Source organism: Acanthaster planci, linkage group LG15 (assembly GCF_054643075.1).
Source record: "Acanthaster planci isolate LZ-2023a linkage group LG15, COTS_SCS, whole genome shotgun sequence".
In the NCBI taxonomy this organism is placed as follows: Eukaryota; Metazoa; Echinodermata; class Asteroidea; order Valvatida; family Acanthasteridae; genus Acanthaster; species Acanthaster planci.
The window spans coordinates 11,109,671-11,128,426 of NC_141791.1; the positions used below are offsets into that span (position 1 = coordinate 11,109,671).

At 41.6% G+C, this 18,756-nt stretch overlaps 2 protein-coding genes across 2 annotated transcripts in view; one reads left to right on the top strand and one right to left on the bottom strand.

Moving 5' to 3' along the window:
* Positions 1-385: 385 nt before the first annotated feature.
* On the bottom strand, positions 386-9,565 carry LOC110983331 (uncharacterized). The gene is made up of 5 exons (XM_022242513.2): positions 9,285-9,565; positions 7,688-7,866; positions 5,294-6,514; positions 4,545-4,699; positions 386-3,931 (listed from the first exon to the last, which is right to left on the bottom strand). Exons 2-5 carry the CDS (start codon positions 7,817-7,819, stop codon positions 3,760-3,762), a joined length of 1,680 nt encoding a protein of 559 aa, XP_022098205.1. The 5' UTR covers positions 7,820-7,866; positions 9,285-9,565; the 3' UTR covers positions 386-3,759.
* A 1,089-nt stretch (positions 9,566-10,654) lies between these two features.
* LOC110983332 (MAM and LDL-receptor class A domain-containing protein 2-like) overlaps positions 10,655-18,756 on the top strand; it is a 28,668-nt gene continuing 20,566 nt past the window's right edge. The window contains exons 1-7 of the mRNA XM_022242514.2: positions 10,655-10,976; positions 11,212-11,241; positions 14,818-14,976; positions 16,472-16,737; positions 16,970-17,051; positions 17,873-18,031; positions 18,374-18,639. Of these exons, the coding sequence (XP_022098206.2) occupies positions 10,928-10,976; positions 11,212-11,241; positions 14,818-14,976; positions 16,472-16,737; positions 16,970-17,051; positions 17,873-18,031; positions 18,374-18,639 (1,011 nt within the window). The 5' untranslated portion in view covers positions 10,655-10,927. The remainder of the gene's footprint in view (positions 10,977-11,211; positions 11,242-14,817; positions 14,977-16,471; positions 16,738-16,969; positions 17,052-17,872; positions 18,032-18,373; positions 18,640-18,756) is intronic.

Below are 18,756 nucleotides of genomic sequence, written 5' to 3' on the forward strand. Positions count from 1 at the left end.
TTTTAGCTGCATCGAGCTTTAGGATTACAAACCAAGTTCTTATGAAAATGAAGCCCCGAGGCACCAGCAGTCATCCAAGATGAAGCCACCGTTTGAAAAACTGTATGGATTAAAAATAGATTAAAGAGAACTTCAAGTTGAGAAAACTAGCGAAGCAAAAATAACACAAAAAGTTGTGCTTGTTTAAAAAAAAAGATAGGTGATAATTGGTTCACATATCCATGTAGTATCTCAAAACATGTACTTGGAGAAGACAATAGGTTGAAGGGAGCATCATTTGATTCGGAGGGGGGCACTATTTTGTGGCTTTTGCACTTAGGGTATGCGAGAAAAGTTTCAAAGGTTGGACACTTCAATATTACGTTTTCCCTGAAACAAGAACATGTCAATCATCTAGAATTTTAATGACGAAAAATACATAACACATTTATCTGTGTTGAGAAACCAAAGGGAACAAAATGATGGAGTAAAATATAAATATAAAATAAAAAGAATTACATGTATATGTGAAAATCAAAACGAATTACACTGCGTGTACGTGTGAACATGTACAACTTAGTGTTGCTTAAGGTTGAGTGGAATAAGAACAAAGCTTTTAATTATTTTGTTATGACTAGTTTGGCACAAATGGCTAAAATTCTAAAGGCACACTGAACTTGAAATACTGAATTTGAGTTTTGCTCAAAAATTTTGCAATATAAATGATTACAAACTGAATAACATTAATTAATCATGATACATATAAAATAATCATACAAATGCATGTTCCAAGGCAAAGATTTGAGCAAGAGTGTCTTGGGAGATCCAATCAATCAACAGTGTCACCATAATGAAAAATTCTGCAAAAATATAAAACAGAAAGCAAGAAAATAAATGTATCAATTGGGCAACTTAGGTTGGAAACCACAGCCTCTCCAATGTTGCCAGCCAAAACGTAACTGGTCCCGTCAGCCAAGGTTGGACTACATCTTCATTACAGTGTGAAATAACATCCAGGGTGTCATTGCATCCTGTCACAGCACTTTTTTACACACTTTCACCTGACAGAGGTAGCTGAAATTTTGTACACCCAAATGCCAGATTGAGAACAAGTCAACATGTCTTTGGGTGACATGTTTTCAGGAAATATAAGTATTTAGATAATTCCCGAAATAAGAAATGTGAACAAAATTTTAGCTTGTTCCATTGGCTAAATTTGTGAACAAAGCGCGCTATGAAAAAGTTCATTACCGGTATGGTAGGATGAATCAATACTTGTTGCAATGTTTGGCATCATCCAGTCTGGGCTAATGGAATCATGCTTAGCACTCTTTAAAGGAACGGTTAAATTAACGAGAAATTTTATCACCAAATATTTTTTTAATCATCAATTTTGTCAAAGTTACAAGAAACACAACTTCAAAATGTGACCTCTCGTTCTAATCCTAAGAATTACATTGTATCTAATAAAATTTACTCTCCCCTAACACAAGCAAGAACCTTTCCTTTTATAGTTTGGACTCTGACATATCTGCCCCTTTTGCCCAAATCTTTTCTGTTCCCCAAATTTCACATGCCTACATAACTTGCTGAATGCTTTGACGACAGCTGTTAAAAATGGTGAAGGACACAATGTGCATTTCCATTAACATTATCAGCAATGGGTAACACCAGGATTTTTCCAGTGGTGGGGGGGGGACTTTTTTAGGGGAGGGGATTTCCAGAAGAGCGGCAAAGCCGTCACTAGCTACAAACTGATAAACCACTAACAGGGAGAGGTAGTCAATTTTAAGAGTATTTTCCCATCAAATCTGATTTCCATCCTTTGATATCTCTTTCTTTTTCCTTCTTTTTCTTTTGCTTCTTTCTCATTCCTCCCCCCCTTGCGACATTTATGTTATCAGCCCCCAACTATTCACCCACTTGACACAACAAAACGGTTCTGCTTTCCAACCCACCACAACCAAACACTTCAACATATAATTGACTCTCTTTATAACAAAGCTGTAGGGACTAGACAGATTACTTGGTTATAAGCAGGACTTTGTTACAAGAGGAATGGAAAAACAAAGAAAAACATAAGAATTCAAGAAAGTGAGATTCTCGAAATCTTTTCTTTCTACTTGTACTTTCTTGTACCAGCATTCTTTATGATGAAAGTTTACTGTAGTTCTTGACTATTTGTCAGGATACATGAAAAACTGATTTGAATGTTCATGAAGCACACTTTCCAAAGTAAACATACAGACAAATCTGACGATTACAGAAATGTTACTGTTGGTCATTTGCAGTGGCTCTCTTCAATGGTGGTAAGCAGAGTTGTACATGTATATAGAGACCTATGCACCTGCTTCAGATTTTGGAAACAAAATGGCCATTCATTACGTGTACAGTAGAGCGTGCAGGTGTCATATACCAACTATCTCTGTGCTCTGGCACATACACCGGCCACTTTGTTTCCAACAATGGTGACACTTGTGCACAGCCACTGTTCCATGACTCTATACCAAGCTTGACACAGTGCTTTCCACCATTACAGGGGGCCATCAGGAATATCCAGTGCAATGCTGCAGGATTCGTTTGTGCCACAGGGTTGTGTCTACAGTCACACCCAATGAAAAACCAAAACAAAACAATATCACTCAATCTGTCCCTATGGGTACACGTGTAATTTTATACATGTACATGAGCAGTTTCTGAAAATTATCAGCTGCACAAGGATGTCGTAATCACCTTTGCTTTCTGGGTGGAGACCAACGGAGGTTGTGCCTAGCAGCCATCTTGTGTGCACAATCCTCCATGCCAAAAGCACTAACTGAAACAATGGCTGCCACGTACAACCACTATGTGCCAATTTGATATTTCAAAAAGGCAAGGTGATTCGAGAACGAGGCACCTGCAAAAGCACCTGCAAAGCTGTGCATATAATCTGGCTGTACACAGCTGTGCACTGCAGTATTGAAGAAAAAGCTAGGGAAAACAATCGCCACGGGTCGGCATGTAAATTCCAACTTTGTAAAGGACTGTGGCTTGGTATGTGCATCTTGCCTTTTTAAAAAAAAGTCTGCAACTTTTGGCTGCGGATAATACCATGCCTGGGGCAAATTCACTCAGTTCATGAGTTAAAATACAGAAACACAACGGCTTGTCCTCTGGCAACTGTGCACACACATGCCACGTGTGTCTGAATCAACTGGCTACGGCTTGGAGTAGCACACATTTATAGGAAGTTAATAGGCATGAGCTACTGTAGGCGGCTTCTATAGGTGTGCATGTTATTTCAAGCCACAACATTCGGACAATGGTGTGTCCTCCCTAGGCACTCACAGGTAGGACACGTCTACTTGCCTTGCAAAGGCTACAAAGTTCATTCGTGAGTCGGCCATATTGGAATTGAAAACGAGGTTAACTCTTCACTTTGGAGACTTAAGAGAAGAAAAAGCAGCGATAACGTAAAACATCTTGACAAATTAGTACATGTACCTATCTACTGTGATGGACAATTTCAAATCGATGATTGAACATAAATAGTTTTTTAAGCCAGTTCTTTTAAAAATATTGAAAGGGAGGCTTAGAATGATGCCACTCATAAAATAGTCTGGCATCATCCCAATCAACAGGTTACAATTTACAAAACGGATTCAGGAAACAAGAACAAAAATGGCTTCCCTGTGAATCAGTTCTGAAATCAGACATGGCTCGTTCTTCACTGGCTTCCTTACAAAAGGCTACACAAAGCCTACAAGGCTTGCAGAGGCTACAGACAGGTGACAGCTGGGCCTAGAACCGGTAGCCATACCAGTCGGTGTACCGGTAGATCTGGGCCGTCTCCAGAGCCTTGGCCAGGTTTTTGGACTTCCTGGACTGCCGTGCCAGCTGCCGGCTGACTGTGGCGTTGGACCTCTTCAGGAGACGCTCCTTCTTGAGCTGCTCATTCTTCGATCGGACCCACCTGCAATGAAAGTAAGGACAATATGCTGAGCGACTGAATAATCCACTCCACACAGGAACAATGGGTGGGGTGTTTAACGAATGTAGGAATGACATCCTTCTGGTGCCAGAAACTGTCGGTCAATGGACATTTTGTAAGTGATGTGCTAAACACACGCAACCACTTCTGTTGAAATGTGCATGCGCCTACACCAAGTTAGATATGTTTCCCAATAGCCTGTCTATTCCTTGTCGGTGAGGGCGTGCTTCTAACCAGGATGAACTCACAAAATGCTGAGTAGACGGGTCGTAAAAATTACAAATTAAAATTATGAGTTTTCAGGACTTTTCATGCCTGCGGGAGTTCTCAGTCCCAATGGCTATGAATTTGAGCACTTTGCACCTAGTGTTTGTACTAAACGAAAAATATGGAAAAGTTTGAATGATTAAACCTCTGAAAATATAGAAATTGGAGGGGGTTTAAACATCCTGAAATCTGGAAAAATCTAAAAAAATTACACCCTTGTAATAGCAACTGATAGGACAAACATTAATGGTGCAGATCAACTGATCGCACCCAAGAAATGCACCCACAAGGCAAACTAGGAAACCAAATAATAACAGCAGAAACTTACTGTCTGAATGCCTGGTCGCATTCTCTGCGGTCCCGCAAAAAGTACCCACTGTTCTTCTCTTCCTCGGCCTGTTTCCGGAGCTTGCGCTCCCGTCTCGCCTGGCTCTGCTTCATCTGCAGCCAGGCCTGGAAGTTGTCGTCGATACTGGACTGATCCTGAAAAGCAAGAAAAATGAGCATTTCTGTTTGGGTAACAAAATTCTCTGCATCAGTGAAATTGCAGCGTCGCGGCAATCCAATGCATACATAAAAGCAGATAAAACCACATCACTATACCCCTGATGAATGCACCCATGAAACACTCCTTAAAGAATTCCAGCTCTCAAAGAGTACACGGGGTGATGTCGGCATTTGACCATTACAGCAGCCATCTCTGCCCCGACAGACACTACTACTGGGTGAAGAACCAACTTAAAATAAATTGTCTTGCTCAAGAGCACACTACATAGTCTCAGTCTAGACACAAGTCAGTATTCTCCAAATTTATCCCCCCAAACTTCTAACAAGTGTTAACATGCCCACATTTTGGGATAGGCATAAAGGCGTATGCAAGACCTGTCGTCATCACAAGAATAAGTGCTGTGTCCTAGCTGAAAAATGGAAACCTTTACAAGGAGGTAAACTTACGCAAGGTTTCACCATGAGGTACTCCAAAAATTATAAGTCAAACCTCATAAAACCTCAAAGTAAACCTCGAGTTGTGCCGTTTGATTTTGCATCCTTCCTAAATGCCTCCTCGGATGTCGTTACCTTCTTGTCGTCATTGTTCTTCTTCTGTTCCTTTTCCTGTCTCTTCCTCTCTTTCTCCGCCTCCCTCTTGTGTTCAAGCCACGCCTGAAAGGCACTCTCAGCCTCTTCTCGTTTCTTCCGCTGTTCCTCTTCCTCGGCCTGCCGCAGCTCCTGCCGCTGCTGCATCCTCAGCCTCATCTGCTCCCGCTTGTGCTCCTTCTGCTCCGGCGTCAGCCCGTACTTGCTGTGCCCGGTGTAGGCCACCGTCCAGGCCCCCTGCTGGCTCCCTGACAAGTCGCGCTGGGTGCGCGCTGACTGGATCCGCCGCGGCGGAAGCTGGGAGCGCCGCAGCCCCGTGCTGTCAGTGGCAGTGGAGGGGCGGGGCTTGGAAGGTGGCCTTGGCTGGAGGGGTGACTCCACTTCCACCTCCTGGGGGACGGGGTCTTCAACAGGAGCATCGCCATGACCGTTGGGGGTGACTGGCGTCACTCGGGATTGGTCAGTTTCATCCTGCACAGGAGACAGTTCTAATCCCATTGATCGTCTCTCGGTGGGGGTTAAGCCCCTGACACTGATGAGCTCAAATTTACCGTCCCTCTCAATCAGGATCTTTTCATCCTCACCTCGCGGGCTCTGGCTGTTACCATTCGGCTTGTTCTGATCGTATTGCTGCATTTCCTTAGGCTCTATTTCAGCATGGTCTTTTTCTTCCCCCAAGGTCAGCTTGGCGACCTCAAGGTCATTTGGGTCCGTGACCTGTGGTTCCTGTGTCCTCTCACTGTCTGATGTACCATCACTAACACCTTCGCCCTCGTTAGCATCACCTGGTTGCTCCATTCCATTCTGGTTGGCCTCTCCCTCGTTGTCATCTTCGTTGCCGTAGAGCTCCTCGGGAAATTCAACAGCAATGACCTCTTCACTGAATTTGACCTTCCGGTCTGTTTTTTCCGGGGTTTCACCTTCGGCCTTCAGCTGCTCATTGAGTTCCCGCACCCTGTCAGCGATGTCATACTCTGGTGGGTCCTCCATGGGCAAAAAGCCTTCCTCCTTCAGTTTCTGGAGTTCCATTTCAAGAAGTCTCTGCTCCTCTGATTGGGAGTCCTCCACCACTGTTTCCTGTTCCTCATGATCACCATCAAGCGCTGTTTCGTGGTTCTGTTCTCCGGCATCCTGATCAAGCACATATGAAGAAGGCTCTTCACGCCGCGACTCTGACCGTTCGTAAGGTTCCTCCGTGTCAATCTGAAAAAGATGAAATGCATGAGAGAGGCACTGGGAAAAAATAGCAAGACCACTTCAATTTGCAGAGTCAAATACTCGCTCTAAATAATGAATCACTACAGGTGCGAGGGCTAAGACTGGGAGGCTAACGAGGAAGGCATGAAACATCAAGCACGGGGTTTTCACCAATGACAATGACCCCTCGAGCTGAACCAAGAAAGGGCGCAATTTTCTTCACAGCGGAGGCTTCTTTGCTCGGGACTGGACTTTGCTGGCTGACAGACGACTATGAAATGCAAGCGTTGCGGTGGAATCGCCACCAACAGCATTAACACTCCTGACCAAAATGGCTCTTTTCAACCATTGAGGGGGTGCTTCTGCTTGAGGCGGATAGAACAGTATGATTTGACAGCTTAACACATTATACAGAATCATATCTCAGGGGCATGCAGCTGAAAATGCACGTGCATATTTTTCGGTGTAATGTTTTCCACTTGTGAGTCTTCCCTGCAACACGTTCCATTTTCATATCATTAAACTTTCGTCGACTGGTATCTTTGTAAAAATCTAGGTCGACTGGAGCTTGCCCCACTGGAGAGGCAGGAGGCAGATGTGGAGTCAAGTATTGATATAATTGTGTTTTATTCAATTTTGAAAGGAATCAAATCAGGGAAAGGAAAAGCATTAAGTAACAGTTTAAATCAACAGATCTGGTTACGGCGTTGTAAAGAGAAATATATATGGTTAACATATACATTTGGTAAAGTAGGGCCAAGGTCAAATGACGTAACAACTTATTCGGATCGAACTAGACGGATACAGAAATAAACGTAAAACTTTTCACCCTAACAATCCACAGTATCAAGCAGTTCACCAGTCATAAACAGATTCAGATTCAACAGCACCGACAGATTCAATAGATTCAGAGAAACAACATCTTTAAGAACCGCGACTGCACTTAAATGTCTAAACTGTAAACGGGTAACTGGCAAAGTGGGGAAAATCAGCGTAAAAAGGAAGAAAACAACAAGATTCGATTTGACGCGCGCTAATTAAACACTGTTGAGCGCGCAAGTCAAAGCACCCTCAACACCTGTTCTGTTCCTCAGCGGAACACCCAAAACCAAATGAACTTTGACAACGGATTATACAAGTCATTTTCGATCGACATCGAGGACAGTCGTTTGTTCTCACCTCCACCGCGTCGTTGTTTTCCTCATTCTCTGACCCAATCAACCAGTCCAGTTCTCGATCGATGGAGCTGACGGAGTCCGAACGGTCCTTCAGGGGTGGGTGGGGGTTGCCGGGCCTTTCAATCTCCATCATAGGCACCGTCAATCTTGGTTCTGGCAGTTTTCAATGACCGTACGTATCTGTAAAATAATGCCAATGCAATGTGTATTCATTCTCGTAGGTTCCTATAATACAGGTTTTTGGGGGTTACATTGAATATAGAGATTGTTCTTACGGGCCTTGCGCTGACTTTTTTCTTGGCTAGCCCACTGGGCTCGTTAACTGGATATTTTACTAGCCCTTATATAAAAATTAAAAAACCCAAAATTTGTTATCAGTTCAGCAATAAAGAATTTGACATTTCGGAAAATAAAAGGCTGATGGCATAAATAAAGAGGCATGTATATTAGTTAAATACACTGTATCACTTGATTCACTGGTAATGGAGTCGGGAACAAAATCACTTCTTTGCTCCATCTTTTCCCTCATTTGGGCTGCTTACGTTAGGCAAAAATTGCCATATTTTGCTCACTTTCTGATATTTGTATTGATATTGATTTATATTGAATACATGTATTTATTTTGATCTAAGTTTTAACAATTTTTCACTAGCCTACCCAGCAACCAAGGAACCAAGTATAGGTAGCCCAGAGCATTTTTAGCTAGAATTTGTACGCTGGGCTAGTACTAATTTGAGGCCTGTCCTACATGTATAACCAAAAACATACATGTAACCATTAAGTTCAAGATCAAGGGTTCAAGTCACATCAGAGAATTTCGGTGATTTTTTTTCTGGAATGTTGCCAGTTAATTACTTTTATTCAGTCTCAGCACGGGGATCAAAAGAAGACTACAGGAGAAACTGTGATAAAATCTGAAGAAACAAACACATTGAAGCATGGCTTGGGCAAAGTGGAAATGGGGGAAGTGGGGATAGGGTGAAATGGTAATGAGGCTAAATGCTTAGGGCCGAAGTGACATGAGGCGAAGTGAAAACAGGGCAAAGTGACTGACACCCATTTATATTACCGAGTTTCCCTAGAAATTTAGAGTTGTAAATCTGTCTGTGGGGCATTTGTCGTTCAAGACTCAAAGTCAGAAAGGGACAACATACCAATGTGTAGGTCTAATGATACCAAGAGTACGCGGACATGCTATTGAGGGCTGCTGTTCTTATTTTCCTAAGAGAAAATTGTGATCACGGTGATTGATTACAGTTTGCTCTGTATTACACAAAAATATCCAAAAAACATCTTGAAACATCCCTTCTTCAAATCAGTTTCGTGAGCTTTGAAAAGCTCAATGGAATCCTAACTGATTGTGATATCTAAAATGTTTCTCTTGACATTCTCTCCAACTTCCAAGACAACTTCAAAACAAAACAAAAAAAACCTATTTTTTAGCCTCCCCGGCCCTACCAAGTGCACCTCCTGGGAAACTATAAGAGGATAAGTGTCATGAGTGAGAATCCTCACACATCACTCCACTGCATCTACAAGCACTAACTTAGTTAACGTTAGCATGACATGTGAGGTTGACATGGAGGAAAATCACTCACCGAGATCGCAATCTTTCATGTCTTGCTCTGCTCCAGCTGTTCTTCCCTTTCAAAAATATGTCTTCAATTTCCCGTTTCCGTTTAATATTTCCACATTCTGAAATCCACGGTTATCCTGTAAAGATGCATGCCAATCGCCTTACTCCATAAACTGATGACTTCACAATGACTTCGGTTCAGAAAAGAAAAGAGGATCCGCTTCCCACAAACAAATCGATAATTTCGTACAATACAAATAAACGCGTTGCATGCATCATCATATATAGTACGTGTTTTGTCGCAGTGTCATTGGCAACGCAAAGACGTAATTGAGTGGTTGAGCCGGGCCAGGCTACCAGTAAACGTCTCTCTTATAATGTGTGTACTGGAGTCTGTGTACTAGACTGTTAATCCCTATTGCGCCCTCTTGGGGCGTTAATTTCGCAGTCGAACTCTCAACGAGGGGCATGTATGGACTGTTCAGTGCAGATCCGGCTTCTTAAAAAAGTACCAAAATAACTTCTTTATTTCGATTGCGGCATTTGCGCTTTTGCTACAAACTGACCCCACTGTCCGAAAAGTTTGGTGACTGATATATACTTGAACATGAAAAATCTCTAAACGGGAACATAAAGAGTCACTGAGTACAGCTACTTGTAGTTCAAATGCAAAGAATAAAAATAGAACTGTGCCATATAAAGAACTATTAAACTATTTAAACTTTAAAATGAACGCCAAGAGTATGCTATCATATCCTAAGTGTTGTCAACTAGCTGACTCCTTTTTTTGCAATTTACCTCGAAAGTCGCCGCCTTTCGCTCACTCTAAAGCTATCTTCAGTTATCGCCACACCGCTAATGCACAGTTTGCTTACACAGCTGCAACCAAGATTCTTGATCACATTTACCTAGTTTTCATCGTCCTGAGTTCGCTCCATCGATGTTTCAATGTTGCTTTATCAGCGGCTGAGCGACTGATTACACTTAGCAGGTAAATATTCTCCCTTGTAATCATCAAACAACAGCACCGTCCCAGTGCCTCACTGTGGTATAAAGCATTCTGTTCCAGAGAGGGCTCAATTTGTCATTGCTACAGCTGAATAAACAATGCTGTCGTCAACTTATTTTTACACTGTAAGTTTTTATCATCTCTCCTGTGAAAATTCCAAAGGGAAAAATATCCAATGGTGCCGTGGGTCAGGTACATTCTCGATTGCCACATTATAATTATCTACAATCGGGCAAAGTCGAGGCCGGCGGTAATCAGTTTTTGAAGTTTGCTGCGTTTATGTTGCACCCGGAGGTAAAATTTCCGATTACATGTCAACACAATCACGTGACCTCTTTTCCCTTCTTTTTGACATCACATTCTCGTGATTGCTATCCGGTTCGTGACTTCGTCATACACGCGCCCCACCGATTGCAAGCTTCCATTGGATGAGCACAGAAGTTGCGCGTTACCTCCCGCTTCTGTAGCTCTGCAGTGGCCATGGTTTGAACTAGCTGCAGTGACGCCCCACTAGTAATACAAACCAGATTGGAACGTTTGGCTACGTTCAATTTATTCAGGGACGCTGTCTGGTGACAACTTATAAGAAATCTATATAAAGGGAAGTCTCGAACTGCCTTGGAATCGTCGCAGCACCTTGCAAAGAGAAGGCCACCATGAACAGGACTTACTTCGTAGCACTTGCAATCACCATCCTGCTACTTGGTAAATTCATCGTGTCTCGTATGACGTTTGACAAAATAAAAATCCGTCGTTTTTCTGCATTTTTCAAATATATCTCCGACTCAAACATTTTCTATTTAATTACTTTACTTCAAGGATTAATGTGAAGTGACAATTCACCTCACTAATCAGTAGTGCACGAGTGGTTTGTTGAAAGCACACAGATACCGCATTTTGATTTCATAATTGTGGTTTTCGGTTTTTTTCCTTCTAACAGCGACATGCGGCACAAGAGGCGTTGCTGAAGGTGAGCAAGCATGAAGCTGGTTTTCATTGCGAATTTATGATGGCTTGATGGCTGCTAGCTTTGCCAGGATATGGTCCATTTAGCCAATGTGACACCATAAAAGAGTTTTTAATTAATGCAATCTGTCAATAGGACCAAGTAAAGAAAGAGTTTGTTGTTAACTTGCAGTGTGGCCTGTTTGTTTGATAACTGTTTATAGTATATATACTAATATATATTGCTTCTTTTATATATATATATATATATATATAGAGAGAGAGAGAGAGAGAGAGAGAGAGCTGTGTATACGTACAATCAAAACTTATTAACTGAATATGGTGGTGACTTCTTGAAACAGAACAGTACAAACAATAAAGGAAATTTGCTTAGAAAAATCTGCCATGAATCTGGGGGGGGGAGTGCCTAATCTCCAAAAGCTCGCACGAGAAAGTAATTTTCATGCTACCTCGCTTCGCTCAAACGCATGAAAAACTGTTTTACTTTAGAGAACGTCGCTAAACAAGGAGAAGTGAGAGAATATTATATGCATTTCGGAAATTATTGAACATACATCACGGGGGCTGGCCTGTGCACAGGCGCGCAGTGTGGCTCACAAACTGTACTTCTATAGAAAAAAATTAATACTGTTACTCAAATTACCTTGCCACCTTGGCGAGCGCTCCCATCTGGAATAATGTATTCAAACAAAGTAAACAAAATATACATGAACAGCATGGTTTCATACATTAAGTTTATGCCCGTAATCGCCTGTTGAACAAAATTACTAATTTCCTGCCCAAGGGGCGTATCTACCCCATCTGGCGAAATATCATCTTCGTCCAAACCATATGAATTACAATAACCAAAACCATACGTGGCTGTCATATGACTCCAGGAAACTTACACAACTGTTGTAGACGATAGTCTACGACAACACTGCCAGTCTCTGGTCCAATTCGCGTTTGACATATCTATTTTTGGCCTTTGTCGTTTTTCATCGACTGCACTGCATAATTCATTCTTCAGCTATACCATTATTGGCGAGTTGCGAAGCACCGCCTGACCTTAAACTGTGTAGGCCGTATTGTTTAACTTCACCAATTCTCATTTCTTTTGCTCGAAGGAACAACTCTCGACATCTTGTGTAACTCAAAGGTTTATTCTGTGTGCGTTTGAAAGATCCAGTTTTCGCACAAAAAGTCAGTGGAGTGAATATGAACTTATCATTGCCAATGGCATACTTAGATTTTCTCATGAAAGTTTTCAGTATGTGTACTTGAGAATACACGTCTTTGGTATCATATAAAAAAGCTTTGGTCTCCTTCTCTAATGACGTCAGTTTTTAACTCTGGGATGAAATCCTGTCCTGTCTTAATAGACAATTCTGAAATGTGATTGGGTTTCAAGTCTGACATTTCGTTGTGTCTGAACAACAAGGCATATTTCGAGGCTACATGTACATAGCAAACACTACGCAATTGTACGGGGCAGGCTTTGGACCAATGTCCCTGCATTCCTATTCCGCAGGAGAAGCAGCAATAGACAGCCGACAAGCCTGTTGGAAAAAACAAAGCATCTCATCTACCGTATATAACTAAACATAAGTCATCGGTCTATGAAATGCATTGAATTTTTTTTGGGGGGGGGGCTGGAGACTATAAGAACTTGTATGGCATTGGTAGTGAATACACAGCGTGGGTGCTGGAGCATGAAGTGATTTCACTCTCACAATGAATGGCTTATTTACGCTTCGTGAAAGGGCTGTGGTAGGTGAAAGATATATGGGGCACCCGTATTACGTAATACCACCATGCCTAACTGCTAAAAAACCCCAATATTTACATTTGGTCTATCTCACTTTGTTTTAATTTCGGTTTGGAAATTTATGTACTATGAGGAAAAAGTTATCTTTTTGGTTTTATGATCCCAAGGAATTGCACTCGATTGGTTTAAAAAATACCGGAGTGAAAGAAAGCAGTATGTTAGATGGCAAAATAATAATTCTTCACTGCAATCAATATCTTGGGGGTATTCCCAAGGGTCTATATTAGGGCCAATTTTATTTCTCTTATATGTTAACGACTTACCCAGATCTTCAAATGTTTTAAATTTTTTCTTATGTGCAGATGATGCGAATATGTTTTATAGCAGTAATGTATAAAAAGAGGTAATACGTGTTGTAAATAAGGAGCTGGAGTCTATCTCTTAATGGATGAATTGTAACAGATTATCAGTTAACCTAACCAAAACTTGTTATATATTCTTTCAAATAAGAACCAACACGACAATTGTACGATCTTCTACAATAACATCAGAATAAACTTGGTTAGACAAACTACATTTCTAGGTGTAATCATTGATAACAAATTTCCTTAGCAAAGTCAACGCCCAAAGGTTCATATGTCGATTTCTCGTTCACTCGGTTTACACTGTAATTCCTCCTAAAAAAATACACTTGAAATGATTCAATGCTTAATTAAGTTTGAGTTGTATCTATACCAACTTAATTACTGTTGAAATGCTTTGCTCATTTGATTGGTAAAATTTCTTTTTTTCTCTCTCTCTTTTTCTTTTAGTTTTAGTTTTAGTATTTTTTGCCATACTTATGCCTTTTTGAAATAATAATCTTCATGTTTTTGCCGCACTTACCTTTTTTCCTTGTATTTAATTGTATATAATGGGGGCCTGGCCTTATACAAGCAGTTGCCTTCTGTCGGCCTCCACTCTTCATCTTGTACATTAAAACCAATGTACATGCAATTTTATGTCACAAGAAGATAAGTGGAAGAATAGAAATAAACCAAACAATTGCAACAAGTCACTAATATTGGTGACTCGAGTTGAGTCGAATCACCGATATGCGATAAATAAAAACAAGAGAGAGGGCGAGAGAGAGAGCCCTTTTGGAGGCATTTTTAAATTTTACCTCCAATTTTCTGTCGGACCGTCGCCTTGCTCCAGGAGTGATGGACAGTATAGGAATGCAATCCATATTAGCTGATGCGCCGCTGCGTACCAGTAATTATTACAGAAAATCACACGTCAGTATTTTGCATATTTCATCTGGGACACGCTATTTGGACAGGAAAGTGCTGTAAAAGAGAGCACTATAACAAAAATAATTATATTCAGGCCATGGAGGAATAACCACGGATGCAAAAAAGGGCCAGAAGAACGTTACAGGCCAGAAAACGCTGTAACAGGAACTTGTATGTGCAGTCGTGGGGTGGCATTCAACATGGCAGCCACCATGCATACTATACAATAGTGAATGAGCATTTTTTAAAATCGAAATCGGGGGGTGGGCGGGTCAAAACGATTTCGGAAAAAAAATCGAAATTTAAAAGCATGTAAAATTTTGAATAGCCCCTTCGCTTTACCTAGCCGTGCATTTTTCCAATGAAACTTTAGTTCCTCTCAGACTAGTGTCGATCTATTCGTTTCTATCAACTGAATCAGATTCGTTTGAATATTGAATGTTTTAATTACGTTAATGCTTAAAAACATTGAGTAGGTTGAAATGTGCTAAGTAAAGCAAGAGAATATCTCAGCAAAATGTAAGTTAATTAACCTCATTGCGCCAATTTTTGTCCTCAGAGAGATCCGTTCCACTGTCTACTCTTGACTGTGATTTCGACGACCACAACTTTTGTCACTACACCAACAACCAGTATGACGACTTTGACTGGACTCTAAATAGTGGCAACACGTTGAGCTCTGGGACCGGGCCTGACGCAGATCACACTACGGGAACGAGTAAGTTGACAAAACGTTGAGGAAAAACGCTATGACCGCCAAGCTGGTATGGTGCTGATCCCTTTTTTGCCGAGGTGCTGGAACCTTAACGGCGCCTTTCCACAGCGCGTCAACACTTGTCAGTCAAAATCGCTCGCAGCACGTGTTTCGCTAATGGAGTTGATTTTTGTGTGCGTGAAAGTGAAACGCACCGTGTAAGCAGCTCACCCCAAACGTATGCGCCTTTTAACGCCTAGCGTGCGCTGACACTAATGACGCTTGGAAAAAAATTGAGTTCGGCGATTCCATAGAAACGTGAGGAGTTGTCCCGGTCTAAATGCTTGATCATCGCAATATGGGAATCTTCCTTTCGAATTTTTCTTTTTTCTTTGCTAAATATGAAGTTTTGTGTGTGAATTGAAAGTGCCCCGTTACTTTTGTTTTTGTTTTTCTCCGTGGCTCATCGTGGCTTCAGGGATTTTTTCTTTCTTTCTTTTCATGCCAAGATCAAAAAGTCCGAAGAGCAATTCTTAAAACTTGACGCATGCGCTTTGTTGCTGCTGGTTGCTGAGCCACGTCAAGGGCGGATCCAGAAGCAAACGTGTTGTGGGGGGCGACGATTTCGGAAATATGCTGCTGGGTGAAATTTGAAGTAGCATGACGTTTTTCCGTTTTCAAATTTCTTAAAAAAAAAATCATAACTTCATTTACTGGACGTTAACACCCACACTAATGACTGCCTGGTCAACATCTACTGACACCGAATATTTCAGCCAGGCCTGCCGCCTCGTAAACAGATTGTGTGGTGTTATGTAAGTTTCTTTTGTTCCCGAAACTAGCACAGTACACTGCTGGCATCTTTTCAATAGGGGCCAGATTAGTGTGCAGCAGTATTGTATCGCTCGTCACTGGAGTGCTTTTGTCCCTGGTACTAATCCGCTTGCGCTGAATGCCATAAACATCTTTCAAAACAATGACGGATTTCCTCCGCTATTGACAACTGAAAAAGTGTTGGCAATTCCCAGCAGCTCAGTCTTTTGTTCCGAGCACAGTCTTTTGTTAGAAAGCCCATTTCCTTTGTCCGATTTCGGGCTCCCTGGTTTCATGTATAAAGCCTATGCCCGAAACCAGTTTCCCCGGCAGCAAGTGGTATGGACTTTCCGGGCAATGAGGATACTTTTTGGAGACTTTTTTTACACACAAAGACAGTCTGGTACGAAGTTTTCCAACCGGGTTCTTGCACGCGTTCGGCGTACACACGAAGGCCATACATTCTGGCATAAATTCGTTGCGCGTACTCGGCGAGTTCGACGTCAAAGTTGCGTGCCTATGCGGTGAGTTCGTAACACAGACAAATAAACACACAGCCACCAGCTCCTATTCAAAACGGTGTCGACGTCTTGGCGGGTAAATGCCATAAGCCCGAATTAAAGAAAGAAACCAGGATCTTATTAAGTCAGTGGCACTTCTGGAGCCCCGTAATTATCTGTATAGCTTTATATTGTATACTTCGCAGCAAGCGGTTTCTACATTTACACCGAGGCATCGCCACAAAATCCAGCCGATAAAGCTCGAATAGACAGCATCAAAGCAACTGCACCTGCTGCTGGCGCCTGTGTTAGATTTTGGTATCACATGTATGGGGCAGGCATGGGAACATTGTCGGTGTACACGGGCGACGGCAAAGGCGGTCTTGGCCCTTCTCGTTGGTCAAAGAGCGGTGATTCTGGTGACCAGTGGCAAGAGACATGGATGGATATTGGTCCGGGAAGTGAATTTCAGGCAAGGAATTAAACGAAGTATCAATCGGAAGAATGGTTCTTGTCGTTCAACGTAATGTGGACTTGGGTATTACCGTTTAGTTTTAGATCGTTTTCACGTTCATCTTTAATCTACAGGTTTTTTGAGAATTGTGATGGGAGGAATAAATTAAAAACCACACACAACAAGAAGGAATCATTTGGTATAAATCGATTCTTTCTGAGATCGAGCTCTGTTTACGGCCTTTCTATAGATTGTCTTTGTTGGAGAACGTGGAAGTGACATTGAAAGTGATATTGCTGTTGATGACATTACCGTTGTGGAAGGGCAATGTGGTACGTATAAGCCTTTCTTGATAATTTATGGAAATATTTAGATCTGATCTGAATACGAGATGTCGGCGAAGCACTGTTCAGTGTCATTGCGTTCCTCAAACTTGAGAAAGTTACCACCAGTTCCTAAAGGATAAGATCCTGAGAAACGAGTGGATCATTAAGATCACTTTTCAGCGAAGATTTGGACTTCTTTACGATTTTTTAACAACTGATTCGTACAACAACTTGTTATGTTAGTAATCGTGTACACTAGCCTAAGACAAACCCCCCGTTTACTGCCAATTTCACGTTAGAAGATAAAATCCTCAAAACAATGTAAGGAAAAAATGTGGCAACAAAATACCGTAGGCCTATGGGCCTGAGTTAATTCAAATAATTCAATGTTAGAACATTCGACCGTCAATTCGACCGAATGTTTGAACATTTGGTCCTATACCGACGGGGATATTGTTGATGAACAAACCATGTACAAAATCAGTTGCATTACCGTACACAATTGTACATTATAATCACTACTATAACAGCTTCTCAATTCTAGGAGTATCTCCAGCCACGATTTACCAAGATTAACAAACAATACTTTTTTCTCTGGAGTGAAAATTTTGATTCCTTTAAAAATATTTAATGAATCATTTACTTTTTGAATCGTTTTTGAATCTGCTTGGAACAAGCCTCCATTGGACAACAAATATCATATAGTCTTGAAGTGGAAAACTGAAATAAAAATCAGGCTTGTCTTAAGTAAAACTGAAATATTTCTAAACTAGATTTAGCCTGTGCAATCAGCCCTGCAAAAGCGGTGAAATTCATTTTGTCCTCAGACTCGGGGATCAAGGTCTCAGACTTGAAGTGCGACTTTGATTCCAACACCTTTTGTGCGTACAAAAACAGCCCAAACGATGACTTTGACTGGCTTCTCAATAGAGGTTCAACCTTAAGCAGCGGAACTGGGCCCGACGTAGACCACACGACAGGAAATCGTAAGTAAAAGAAGAGTGCGTTTATGGAGGCGGAGAAGGTAAAGAGTCATCTTTCTCAGGATACTTTACAATTACTCTTATTTGGTACTTCAACAGTAGAAACTGTTAAAATAATTTCCCGTAATGCTCCAGTTTTCGTTTAAAAGGAGCAGATATTACCATCAGGAATCTTTTACCAAACTACTACAACTACGTCACAATCGGCAGTTTGTATTATTTCAGAAATTAGGGGTTACAAAACGGATGTTCGCTCTAGCTGGCATAAATATCTTGATAAAGATGAAGTGTGATTTTCACTTGAGATGTTATTTGTCGTTATCATTTTCTTGGTTTGGTTGACAGCAAGCGGTTTCTACATATACATTGAGGCATCGCCACAAAACCCCGGTGATCAAGCTCGACTCGATGCTGTCAAGGCAACTGCACCTGCTAGTGGCGCCTGTGTTAGGTTTTGGTATCACATGTATGGGTCAGGCATGGGGACATTGTCGGTGTACACAGGTGACGACGAAGGGGGTCTTGGCCCTTCTCGTTGGTCAAAGAGCGGTGATTCTGGTAACGTCTGGCAGGAGGCATCCATTAATATCTGCTGTGGACACGAATTTCAGGCAAGAAGCTGTGAAACATATGAGTAGATTTCGGCTTTGAAACTCATTAGTATATCAAATTTGGGGTCATAATGAAATGGATGTGTGCTACAAGGTCGTCATTTTTCACATTTATGA